The sequence below is a fragment of the Sinocyclocheilus rhinocerous genome, unplaced genomic scaffold (assembly GCF_001515625.1).
Source record: "Sinocyclocheilus rhinocerous isolate Xijiao unplaced genomic scaffold, SAMN03320098_v1.1 scaffold1182, whole genome shotgun sequence".
NCBI classification, from domain to species: domain Eukaryota; kingdom Metazoa; phylum Chordata; class Actinopteri; order Cypriniformes; family Cyprinidae; genus Sinocyclocheilus; species Sinocyclocheilus rhinocerous.
The window spans coordinates 151,271-164,225 of NW_015624203.1; the positions used below are offsets into that span (position 1 = coordinate 151,271).

Genomic DNA, 12,955 nt, shown 5'->3' on the forward strand with positions numbered 1-12,955 from the left:
TATATATATATATAGCATTGCATTTATTATGTTGGCTTGACAATGTTCTGAAACATGCTAGCAACATGTTAGCAAGTGTTAAAACAAATGTGCTAACATTGTTAAAACATGCTAGCAAGATGCTAATGACTTAAAGTATGCTAGCAGTGTGCTAATGCAAGCTAGCAACAGGTTAAAATGCTAGAGAGATGTTGTTAACATGTTTCTAGAATTTTAAAATGTTAAAGCATGTTAGCAACATGCTAAAATGAGCTAAAAACATGTTTATTACCAAAAAATCTGACTTTCTTTATACAAAATGTAATTTCTCATTCCTTCCTTTTGTTTTTGTTTTGAAATATTACATGGGCATGTTTTGACATGTTTGAGATTTACCTATTTGATTTACTCAAATGTTTGTTTAAAAATTTCCATAGTGTAGTCTGTTATCATCCCTTGATAGTTGTTCATGAGTCAATGTAGCTTATCAAAAAACAAAAGAAAAACATACAAAAAAAGCGCACCTACTGTCATCATCTTCTTAAGTTACAGCACAGGTGTCCGTTTGCAAGGTCTCATCGTTGCTTTCTGTTCAAATATAAATGTGGAGGGTTTCAATACTGCATTGTTATATCGATAATAATAGTGGTTTATTTCCACATTTGATCATAAATTGTCTTTAAGATACAATCCAGCTGTAATATGCAACCCATTTTTGAGACACGTGTGACCAGCCACTGCACTGCAGTGAAGGTACTGCATTGGAAGTTACACATTTATAGTTGCCACAGAGAAATGACCGACCTCCACGTGAATCTGTTTGTTGTCATCCCTTATCCATGCCAGACATCTCATCAACATGCTCTTCTGCCCGGTATTCTGTCAGCAAGATGGAGATTGGTTGTGCCCAATCAGGCGGCCACAGGTGCGAGCAGGGTTCAGGCAGCTCCCTGTGGGGAGAATGAGCTGAGATTACATCCAACTCCCTCTGCTCTCCATATGCAGTGTGTGACAACATGCATAATAAAGCGACGGAAAGCACAGAGGCAGCAGTCACTTTGACCAATGGCTGCTGAAGAACTGCTGAGGGAGGACCTTGTCAACTCTCCAGGGTTTCTCATAGTGAATATGTCAGTGCTGCATGGTGTTTTCCATTAAGTGCAATAACCAGTCGATGCTTTAGGTATCTATCTAAACAGATGTAATGATTTGTGGTGTAATGATTTAACTGCGATGCAGTCATTCCAGAGCCTCCATTTTGTGACATGAAAAACAAATGCCATTAAACGTGCACTGATGGTGGCGTTTGGATAGGAAATGAAAGCCCTTAGGGCCAGACTGCTTTGATCAGAGGGATTTAACTGCTCTGAGGATCTGTGTCTGACACACACTCACAGCTGAGCAAGTCCTGCTTCAGTGACATGCCCTCCAGTTATTTGCAGAATTAAGGAGAAATTTACTCATTTCACTTACTTCAACAAACAAAGAAACAAACAAACGCTTTTTACTTTTAATGGGACCACCCAGTCAATGAAAACAGTGTTTGACTCTGATATTTCCAATCATTATTTTTTTTTTCGTAAGACGTTGTGATCAAATAATGCTTCAATTTTGCCATGCCTTCTTATTATAAGCCTCTTTGGACATTTATTTGACACATATTTGGGCTTGCTTCCCTATAGCACAAAAAAATGTGACAAACCACCAACTGCAGCTGTCAAATATCCCCATCTACTGTTCAAGCTGCCATCTATGTCATTAAATTCTGTGATTAGTTCTTTCCTAGACCCTCCCTCTACCTCAGTGATGTGGAAATGTACTAGTGTTGGGCGATATGCTCAATTTTCATATCGTCCTATCGTCAGCCTGTGAGATCGCCGATACACGATATTATCGTGTTAATTTATATAATTATTTACTTAGTTTCATTGCGGGAAAGTGAACCAACTCCAGCGTAAGGCTAAAAGCAGCCTAATGTTTTTAATATGATTTATATATTTGTGTTTAACATAATAGAAACATTGTAAGTTACTAATTATAATGCTTAACATTTCCTCCGTTAACAAGCAAAGAACATTATATTACCAAATAACATCATCACAAGCTCAGTCTAGCGCATTATGCACTTTAAAAACACTCCCATTAAAATCAGTTAATATACACTGTATGATGAATAAATCTCTTATACTTACATCGCACGTACTTCTGCACTTCGTTGTTTATGATGAGAGAATTCGCGACTCAGAATTCAGTCAGCGCGCGCTGAACAACAGAACTCCGCTGTTTCAGTGATGACTCCTCTGAACGCCTCTGATTGGCCATTGCATTCATAAGCTCAACATAATTGTGTGTGATTGGTTAAAACGTGCAATACTATTATATTTCTAGAAAAAGAAATATAATGCAACTAATAAGCCCTAATATTAATTAGATGGTATTACTAGCCTGATAATAATAATAATAATAATAATAATAATCGTCTTGCTATCGTCAAAGGCATCAGCCACAGGCGATATCTCTGATCATCGTCGATACACGATACTACCGTCTATCGGCACAACCCATTTTGTGTGCATACTAGAATAATAATAAATAATAATATATTGTACAAAATGTTACATATTCAATTGGCTCTTTCTCCTCTCTCTATATTACAGTATTATGTTACAGTACATTATTATTATTATTATTATCATCATCATCATCATCTTTCTAGAAAAACCTGCTATGGTCGGACCAGGTTGTTTGTTTTTCTTGCAAGATCTGCCAGCATTGTAATGCTTAGATGTAATGTATAGCAGCAATTCTTTTTATACTCTGGTTTTATACTCTGCTTGTCAAAAATGAGTTAAGCTTCCTTTAATGCCTTAAGGAGATGACTAAAGTATTAGTCAATATTATGTATAAACTGAAAGTGCTTTAGCCACATACATTAGCGCCGCACTCTATGACTACGACGACAAACTCAGTCAGATTATCAAAGACCAAATCCTCTCTCGCACCTTTTTAAAATTCATGAGATCATGGCTGTTTAACTTTGATTTGATGACTCATAAAATGTTTGTGAATGTATATCTTATTCTGTGTACAAAGCACTATTGAAAAAGTGATCTGTTCCCTCTTTTTTTAATCCAGATATACAGTGGATCTGTTCAAACAGAAAGTCTCACCGCTGATATTTGGTGTTTTTGAGGATTAGTGGCAGTATTTTGCTGATACTCTTTAAGGATGCGCAGTATACCTTTCCCTATCAGTTACTGGCAGATGTTGGATTTTTACATTTATATGACCTTTGCCATCATTTAAAGCCGACTTTAAATGAATTTTACAAACACTAATAATTAAATAACACTGTTTAATATAATCTTTAGCAGTTCTCTTAATGAATATCCATGACTATCATACCATATTACCATGTTTTCAACTTCACTTGAAACAGTTAGAAAGTTCACTTGAAACACTTAAAGATTGATTTTAGTTTTTAGTGCATTTTTTAAAATTTACTGTACAATATATTGTACAGAATTTTGGCCGTTTATCACTTCCCAGGCATAACATAAAATAATTATTGACTTATTGGCATTGCTAATACTATTTATCCTATTGAGGAAGTGTTAAACTATGGAGCCTATCCATTTGTTATAATGATACTTCAAATCATACATTGATTGATTTAGCTTTGACCATTGTGCCTTAATGCCATTTCTAAATATAAAAGCTCCTAATGATTATTCATCCATCTTTCATTCTTTTGAAATGTGACTCAAAGCGTATTATTTCCTCTCTCTGCCTCCTTACTTTTTGAGCTTTCTGAAAGGCCCTTAATTGTTTTGTTTGACACAGAATTGATGGCAATAACATTCTGAATTCCTGATAACATGAAAGCCTTTCACTGTTCTACGGCAGCACATGCATCATTACTCTCATTAAACTATTCATTCCAAACCAGTGTAATCCTGAGGGTACTAGCATTTAGTTTGCTGTTGTTTCGTCTGTGTGGACTCTGCGAGAAGATATGAATGTTCTCCAGTCTTCATTATGAATGACTTTGCATTTCTGCTCTCTAATTATAGACTTTTGTTCATCACCACGCATCCATTGTCTCATTGTCTTATGTTTATCTGCCATGTGAATTCAGAGAGAAAACATGATAGAGAGATTATTTATTGAAGATAATTTAATGTTTTACAGTACTTATGAAATATCCATGTTGTCTCATCAGATACAGTGTTTAAAGGCAAAGGTACAGTATCTCCAGCAATATAGTAACGTGTACATCAGATAGCCAAAATAGATTTATTGTATTTTACAAACTTTTTCTTCAGTGTGTGTTGGTGATGCCTGTTATTCATTACATGGAGTGTTTGAGGGTTTTTTTTTTCTTCATGTACACATGAATATGTAGGCTAGTTATAAACTGAAACACTGGAGAAACACTTAAGGTCTTTCTCAATTTCTTCCTCTCCAGTCAAAATGTTTCACGCAACCATTTGAGGGAATATATTGTTGTTCCTATGTCCTCAATATAACTTTCCATCCTGTTAGTCTTTCATAGAAAATAAATAATTTTGAAAAACAGTTCCTGAAGGACATCATACTTCAGTAAGTGACATCAATTTTGATGAGAAAATCAATAAGTATTAGTAATGGGTTGATCAGTTTTGTGATGTGTGATTATAAGTTGGTTTGTCTCTAAAATATTCCACAAAAATAAATAAATAAAAAGCCACCCAGATTTACTAATAGCTTGTGCCAGCACAAACCCTCTTTTGACATTTAAAAACTACGACAGGATTTACTAAAGACATGCAGTGACAAATTAGCCATGTAAAGGCGTGGATGCAGTTATTTTGCAGCTGACCTTAATGCATATGCATTTGTAGGAGTTTCTATTTCAAACGCGAAATGTATGGGAGGAGAGTATTTAAATAAATCTTGCAAAGTGTTTTACTAAGGTTTGCGGTAGTCAGTTCGCTGGTATTATTTAATGCCCCAAAAAGCATGTCTTAATCCATTTTGTGCTTGACATGGCTGCAATAGTTGCTAATTTGCATTGCTCTTGGTAGATAATGTTGGTCGTTATTGGAAATGATCTGGCTGTGTTCACATTCTACATTGTCAGTAGATCATCAGCGCTTTCATGGGATTGTGGTCTTTGCTAATTTGCCCCGTTTAGTAAATCTGGTCCTTAGTTTTTTGGAAGTCAATGGTCACCAAAATGAATTGGTGGCCAGCATTCAAAATATCTTCTCTTGTCTTCCACAGAAGAAAGACATTTTGAAACAACACAAGGGTGTATAAATGATGACAGAATTATGATTGGGTGAAATATCCCTTTTAGTGCCTATGATTCACCAAATCGTATTTCTGAAAATATTGTATACTGTTTTATAGAAATACTTTCTTAAATTACAACACAGCCATATTTTTGCAGAATTTACTGCATAGCAGGAATGACCCATGTGTATTTTTTTGTGCTGTTTCTTTGACCTGCCTAAATCCTTTTCCCAAATGAATCCTGTGGATTACCAACATGTTCAGCCACGTGTGCTGTGCATGCAGTTGGGCTAAATGTGCTGTACCCCAGTAGAGCAGATCCTCAGAACCTGCGTGCTTTCACCGAACCTCCGTTTCTCACAAATATCATCACACGCCTCAGTGCTCTTCTCTGCTTGGTGAAATAAAGGTGCGATTTTGTGCTAAACAAGGCAACATGGGTTAGGGCTGTGACTTCAACAAAAACAGAAAGGGAGAGCGAGAGAGACGGGAGGGAGGGGTGAGTGAGAAATTCAAGCACTGTTTAGTCCATTAGCATCTGTTATGTTGCTGTGCACACATACACACGCTCAAGCACACATTCGTGCACGGAGAGCAGCTGTGTGTGATTTGGAGCTGTCCTTCAGCACCACAACACAATTGAACTCTCATATGGAGGGGTAGAGACAGACACAGAGAAAAACGCTCGGAAACTTTCGCTCACTGTAGACTCCTGCGCGGGTCTCTGAGAAAAGAGCCTGTAAGTATGTTGATTTACTTTCAACTTCATTGATTTTAAATTAAATTAAATTAAATTATTCAGTGGAAGGAGAATTAAAGTGTTTTATTGTGCATTGAATGTTTCAGTGTTTTATATGTCGCATAATATAATGTTTGTATTTTTTTATGAAGTTTTTGTTTTGTTTGAGGTGTGAGGGTTTTGTTTTTATAGAGGATATTTAATAGACTTGGTTAAAAGCTTTTTATTCCTTCTTGGGTTGCCTCCTCATGTTTCATTGACTATTACTTCAAAGGAAGACTTTCTTGATGATTCAAACCTGTCGTGAGCTCTTTATCGGACTATAATGTCAATGTTTCAGTTCTATAGCTTGAATGTCTTTCTTACGTTCCCTAAAGGTCAAACATAGTGAAAGAGCAGGAGCGTTAAGTGGGTTAAACCACTGAATAATTCATGAACATTTTCACTGTTTTGGTCTAGTGTGAGCAAACCTTCCTCACGCAGTTTGAGTCCTGGGAATGGATGGTGAATTCACTGGACCCATCTCATTAAATACGATTTCTCCAACATATCGGACTATATCCATCCTCTCTACCACTTTACGGCTTGCACAGCTGTGCGCATGTTGATGCATCTCTCTGCTATTTAGTGTTTATGCATTTGTAACGCTCACACTTGACAGACCTCAAACCGAGAATCCTATGCTTTCTCCCAATGCTCTAAACCACACATCTTTATATGTCCCTCTCTTTCTGTCTGACTTTTCTTCCCACCATCTCCATCGATATTACCGATCCACCCTGAGGCTGTAGGTGTTTGAGGGCTGAGGATGTTCCTTGTTGTTTATCTCTTCTCAGCAAGACTGCATGTGTAATGTTGTTTTTTGTGTTTCCAACAGAGTACAGTCGATTTGAAGCCAAAATCCATGATCTACGGGAGCAGATGATGAACAGTAGTATTAGTTCAGGCTCTGGCTCATTGCGGACTAGTCAGAAGAGGACCCTGTATGTCAGGTGAGCTTACCCTAATCACCAGTAGTTACATTTGATCTTCCAAACATGCTTAGATCCTTAATCCTCAGAGATCAACACAGGAATGTGGCACTTCAGAATATGTAGTACATTCAGCGCTTCATAGTGTATTCTATTATAGTAGAGTTTATTGTTGTTGTTATTATTATTATTATTATTTTAAATAGTTTAAATATTAAATAATAAATTCTGTTTATGTTATATAATTTTATATATATAAAGCAATAGATGATCAGGATTGCTGTGTGAAACTGCTCCTGAAGTTTTGCTCTTATTTGGCTTTTGTTTGACTTTATTCTTTAGCTCTCAGGTTGCTGCTCTTATGTTTTAATAAGAATAGCTTTGACATTTTGAGGATTTGAAAGCCCCTGGGCACTGGATTCTCTACACATGCATGCGTGTGTTCACTGATTTAAAACCTAATGTGATTTTTCAGCTGTGTAGGTCACATTCAGCTCAACCCATAATATATGCATATTGTCCCTGCATATAATTATGTATGCGTTCTGAAAAATATCAGTCAAATTGGTCATCATAAGAACAATTACATTATTTTAATTGACAGGAAATCTAATCTAAATTGAACTGAAAGACATAAAACAGAACATTTAACATAGTAAGTGGATGTAATGAATGATTAATGGAAACAAACTGATGGAAAAGAAATGTCCCTAAAGTGAATGTTGCAGTGAGGCTGTTTGCTCAAGTTTGGTTTATTGCATACTTTTACATTTTAGGGTGTAGTTTGTGGTTGTTTCTGAAAGATTTATACTAACACAAGCTGTTGTGGCAATGTTATCATAGCTTTTGATTTTAGTTTTGATGGACACTTAAAATGACGCAAGGATGCAGGTAGAACTGCAGTCATCTTTGGCTTTATATATCCCGCGGCATGTTTGTGACACAGAGTCAAGGTTTACTAGGCCACTGGTGACATGTAGAGTCAGTGATGTTTTTTGACTTTACATTTCCTTTTACCTTGTGCTAAGAAATTGTGTAATTAGGCCTTTTCCATGACTCATGGAACATTTATCAGTGATATTTTCTAGTAAGTGCCTAGTCAATGCATTTAAAAATGTTTAGTTGTTCCACTGGCTGTCATAGCACAAATATAATTTTGACCTTTCTGAAAGAGACACCAGTTTTATGATCTGATATTACATTAAAACCTTATATCTACACAGATTGAGCTTTTAATCTTCGTTCTGCAAGCCCTTTACGTTAATGACTTAATGTCTCTGCTTCATCTGTGCAAGGATACAAATGTAGCCTATTGCACCTCTAAGCAGATTAAGACTGCACAGAAATCATCTGCACCATTTCCTGAAGAGTTAAATAAGGGTTCTTTATGTGCTTGTGAGGGTTAAAGAAGGCTTTGGTATCTGTATGTTCATTATAGCCCCATAAGCTTCTCAGATGCCCTGGCTTCCTCCTGGAAGTGCTTCATTATTGATGAGGAAACAGAGATATGCTAGTCAAGAGTTTGGACAGCTAGTTACTTCAGCTCCAGTTCTCTTAAATGCACATGCACAGAACAGCAGTGGCCTACTTAACGTCTCAGGAAATCTGTCTGTGGGCAAATGAGTTAGGAAGACTGGCTTTGTAAGATGAAAAAAAAATTACTTTGGCATAAGAGAATGGTTTCAATGTCTTTATAGTATTTTAATATTCATAGAATCCCATGTGTGCACAGTCTAGAGGCTTTTCTTGCTGTTGCATCTGATTTATTCAGCTTTTTTTAAAGAAAAGGTTTCATTCTCCCCCTGAAAATCATAATTTTGTTTGACATGCCCCATTTTTACTTTCCCTTTGACCTTTAAAATAAAGGCTGTTCCCTTCATTCTGAATGAGTCAGCTCTCAAAGGAGCTTCTTGTGCGGGTGTTGCGGCGCGACAGCGGGTTGGTCGACCTTCGTTGAGTGGGTGCAAACTACAGGCTGCACTACCCCCTGTAGTGTTGCGGCGGCCATCTCCCCTGTGTGCTTCAGCACAACTAAAAGAGCAATCCTAAAAGAGCATTCACAGGTGAACGTCTTTTTAAAGACGCATCTTTTTAAAGATGGCATTTCACCCGTGCTTTTCTGGATGCGGTCGTTACCTGGCGCCGGGTGATGGTCACGATCGCTGCCTCACGTGCCTGGGCATTAAGCATGCTGGAGTGGCGTTCGTGGATGAGTCATGTTCCCATTGCAGGAAGATGACCATCTCGGAGTTGTGGACCAGGATCCACTACCTCAAAAGGGGTGGAGTTCCGGTGCCTCTGCCACGATCTAGTTCTCTTCCTTGCAGAAGTCAGGGGAGGACTACTTCTGGCTGTAGCTTGGGCAGTTTGAGGATCACAGTGGCGCCAAACCCACCGAGGAACCTCCCAGGGACCGCCACTCCTCTTGCACTTCGCAGCCAGCCGAGCTCCCGAAGTAACGTGCTGGGCCGTCTACAAAGAGCGTACCAGCTGTATCCTTTGGGGCTCCTCCCGACGATCGGATGTCGATCGCTGCATCGGAGGGCGAGCCTGAGCTCTCTGGAAAGGAAGATTTGGCTGCGCTGCCGCCCTCCGGGACCTTAGTAAAGCCTGAATCGGATCCGGAGATGATGGCGATGCTTTCCCGGGCTGCCGAGAGGGTAGGGCTCGAGTGGAAACCTCCACCGTGTCCCGAGCCCTCAAGGTTGGATGACTGGTTTCTCGGGGTGGCCCGCACTGGTTCTCAGCGCCCCACTCCGGTGCCATTCTTCCTGGAGGTGCATGAAGTGTTCACTAGGTCGTGGATGGCACCTTTTACTGCCACAAACCGGCCTAGTGGTTCCTCCTCCCTTACCGCCCTCGATGGTGGAGCAGCCAAGGGGTATACAGAGATCCCCCGGGTGGAGCGGTCGGTAGCGATGTAGTTGTGTCCTGGTACCACTTCCACCTGACGGGGCAAACCGGCCCTTCCCTCCCGGGCCTGTAAGCACTCGTCTGGTCTGACCGGCAGTGCTTGTGCGGCTTGTGGAGAGGCTGCCTCCGCCCTGCACGCCATAGCGTTACTGCAGGTCCACCAGGCTCAGGCACTGAAGGACCGGCACGAGGGTGCTCACGATCCGGAAGTTCTGAAAGAACTCCGAACCGCAACTGACCTCGCGCTCCGAGCGAGTTCTCTGGGTCGTGCGATGTCCACGCTTGTGGTCCAGGAGCTCTATCTCTGGCTGTGTCTGGCCGACATCAGGGACACCGACAAAGTTTGGTTCCTTAATGCCCGTGTCCCAGACTGGCCTCTTCGGCGACGCAGTCGAGAGCTTCGCCCAGCAGTCCTCAGCTGCACAGAAGCAGACTGAGGCGATTCGACATATCCTGCCCCGGCGGGCAGCTGCTGCCTCCACCCATCCGCAGCACCTCAGCCTGCTCGTCGCCGAGGGCGTCCCCCTGTGACAGCCCCCGCTCCCATACCACAGAAGCGTCCAGCTAAGCAGCGCCGTGGAGCTGGTCGCAGGGCATCCGTCCCACCTGTCTCAGCCCTCGCCAAACCTGGCGGCAAGCGGAAGAGTAAGAGGCCCTGAGACGGGAGACCCAGAGATGGAGGGATTTGCTCTTCGGGAGATGGTGAACACACCACTCCCTCCCCCGGAGGAGGGCCGGGCGGAGAATCTTTTGTTTCCTTTTTTTCCGCCAAATACTCGACAAAAGAGCAATTTCTTCTATCTCTGGGTCGCCCAAACACTCAACAAAAGAGCAATTTCCTCTATTTCTGGGTCTCAAGAGGGCACGGAGAGTTGTGGACAGATCAGAGCCGGATCACACTCATCCTCCTCTGTCGCCAGTGAGCAGCAGCGGGTGGTTCGAGAGCATCATCAAAGGCCCTACTCACGCACCCTCTGCCCAACCTTGGAACCAGGTAAGTGTTGCACCGCACACTTAGACCCCGCTTCGGTCGGTCCACGAGTTGCCCGAGCCAGGTCCCTGCGTTCCACCTCGCTGCCCCATTGCGGGTACGTCGGTGGTTCTGCTGGTCCTACTTGTACGGTATCTGGAAGCCTGGCTAGCGCTGTCCAGCCCGTCTTGCTGGCTCCTTCGGACCATCAGACTCTGCTACAAGATTCAGTTCGCCCGGCGTCCCCCCAAGTTCAGGGGCATCCACTTCACATCAGTGAAGGCAGCCGATGCTCCTGTCTGCTTGCGGAGATCGCAGTCCTACTGGCGAAGGATGCGATAGAGCCGGTCCCTCCAGCCGATATGAAGACGGGGTTTTACAGCCCCTACTTCATTGTACCCAAGAAAGGCGGTGGGTTACGACCGATCTTGGACCTGCGTGTCTTGAACCAGGCCCTTCACAGGCTACCGTTCAAGATGTTAACGCAGAAATGCATCTTCGGGTGCATCCGTCCCCGAGTTTGGTTTGTAGCGATTTCTCAGACCTTTTGTGCGGTTCGTGTTCGAGGGACGGGCATATCAGTACAAGGTCCTGCCTTTCTGGCTGTCCCTGTCCCCACGTGTCTTCACCAAAGTTGCGGAAGGGGCTCTTGTTCCCCTGAGAGAGCAGGGTGTTCGCATCCTCAACTATCTCGACGACTGGCTCATACTAGCACAGTCTCGGGATCAGTTCCAGAGGAACGTGCTCAGTCAGTGTTGAGCTACTTGAATTCGTTCAAAGGCAGGACGGCAGTGCCACTGAAACAATTTCAGAGGCTCCTGGGGCATATGGCAGCTGCTGTGGCAGTTACGCCGCTGGGGCTGCTTCATATGAGACCGCTTCAGCACTGGCTCATGGCCGAGTCCCGAGGTGGGCATGGCACTCACCGGGTCCAAGTCACACCGGCCTGCCGCCAAACGTTCACCCCGTGGTCAGACCTTATGTTTCTTCGGGCAGGAGTGCCCCTAGAACAGGTCTCGAGGCATGCTGTGGTACACACGGATGCTTCCACCACCGGCTGGGGGGCCATGTACAACGGACAAACAGGCTCGGGGGGGTGGACGGGCTCCCAACTGCAACAAGGTGGTCTGCGCTCCCGTCGCATGTCGCAACTCGCCCGCCACCTCCTCCTCTGCAGTCAGAAGCATCTGAGGTCACTTCGTGCCGTTCACATTCCGGGCCTGAACAACAGTGCAGCCAACGAGCTGTCACGAGCTACGCTCCCCAGAGAATGGAGACTCCATCCCTGGACGGTCCAGCTGATTTGGAGACGTTTCGGAGTCGCTCAGGTAGACCTGTTTGCCTCTCCAGAGCCCTCTCACTGCCAGCTGTTCTACTCCTTGACCGAGGCCCTCCTCAGCATGAACACACTGGCACACAGCTGTTGCACACAGACTCTGTGCAAGATCAGGAAGGATAAGGAGCAGGTCCTGTAGGTGACCTACCCCAAGAGTTAGTTGACACCATCACTTCGGCGAGAGCACAGTCTACGAGACACGCTTACGCCTTGAAGTGGAACCTGTTCGTCGAGTGGTGTTCCTCTCATCAAGAGGACCACCGAAGATGTCTGATCAGAGTCGGGCTCTTCTTCTTGCAGCAAGGGTTGGAGCGAAGGCTGTCTCCCTCCACCCTTAAAGTTTACGTCGCTGCTATTTCAGCTAACCACAACCCCATAGAGGGGAGAACGGTGGGGAAGCACGACCTGGTCTTCAGGTTCCTCAGGGGGGCGAGAAGGCTGGACCCTTCTCGACCTCCCTCCATACCTTCTTGGGACCTGTGTCTGGTGCTAGAAGCACTACAGCGAGTCCCATTTGAGCCTTTGCAATCAGTTGTGCTGAAGTTTCTTTCAATGAAGACTCTGCTCCTGATTGCATTGGCCTCCATCAAGAGGGTAGGGGACCTGCATGCATTTTCGGTCGACGATTCGTGCCTAGAGTTTGGGCCGGCTGACTCCCAGGTAATCCTGAGGCTCCGGCCCGGCTATGTGCCCAAGGTTCCTACTACCCTCTTCAGGGATCAGGTAGTGAACCTGCAAGCGCTGCCCCTGGAGGAGGCAGACCCAGCCCT

At 43.2% G+C, this 12,955-nt stretch overlaps 1 protein-coding gene across 23 annotated transcripts in view; it reads left to right on the top strand.

Moving 5' to 3' along the window:
- The window catches only part of dlg1a (discs large MAGUK scaffold protein 1a), a 139,327-nt gene that overhangs the window by 110,719 nt on the left and 15,653 nt on the right, over positions 1-12,955 (top strand). For all 23 annotated transcript variants that reach the window (XM_016550557.1, XM_016550564.1, XM_016550583.1 and 20 more), the window contains one exon: positions 6,873-6,987. In XM_016550557.1, coding sequence (XP_016406043.1) covers positions 6,873-6,987 — 115 coding nt within the window. The remainder of the gene's footprint in view (positions 1-6,872; positions 6,988-12,955) is intronic.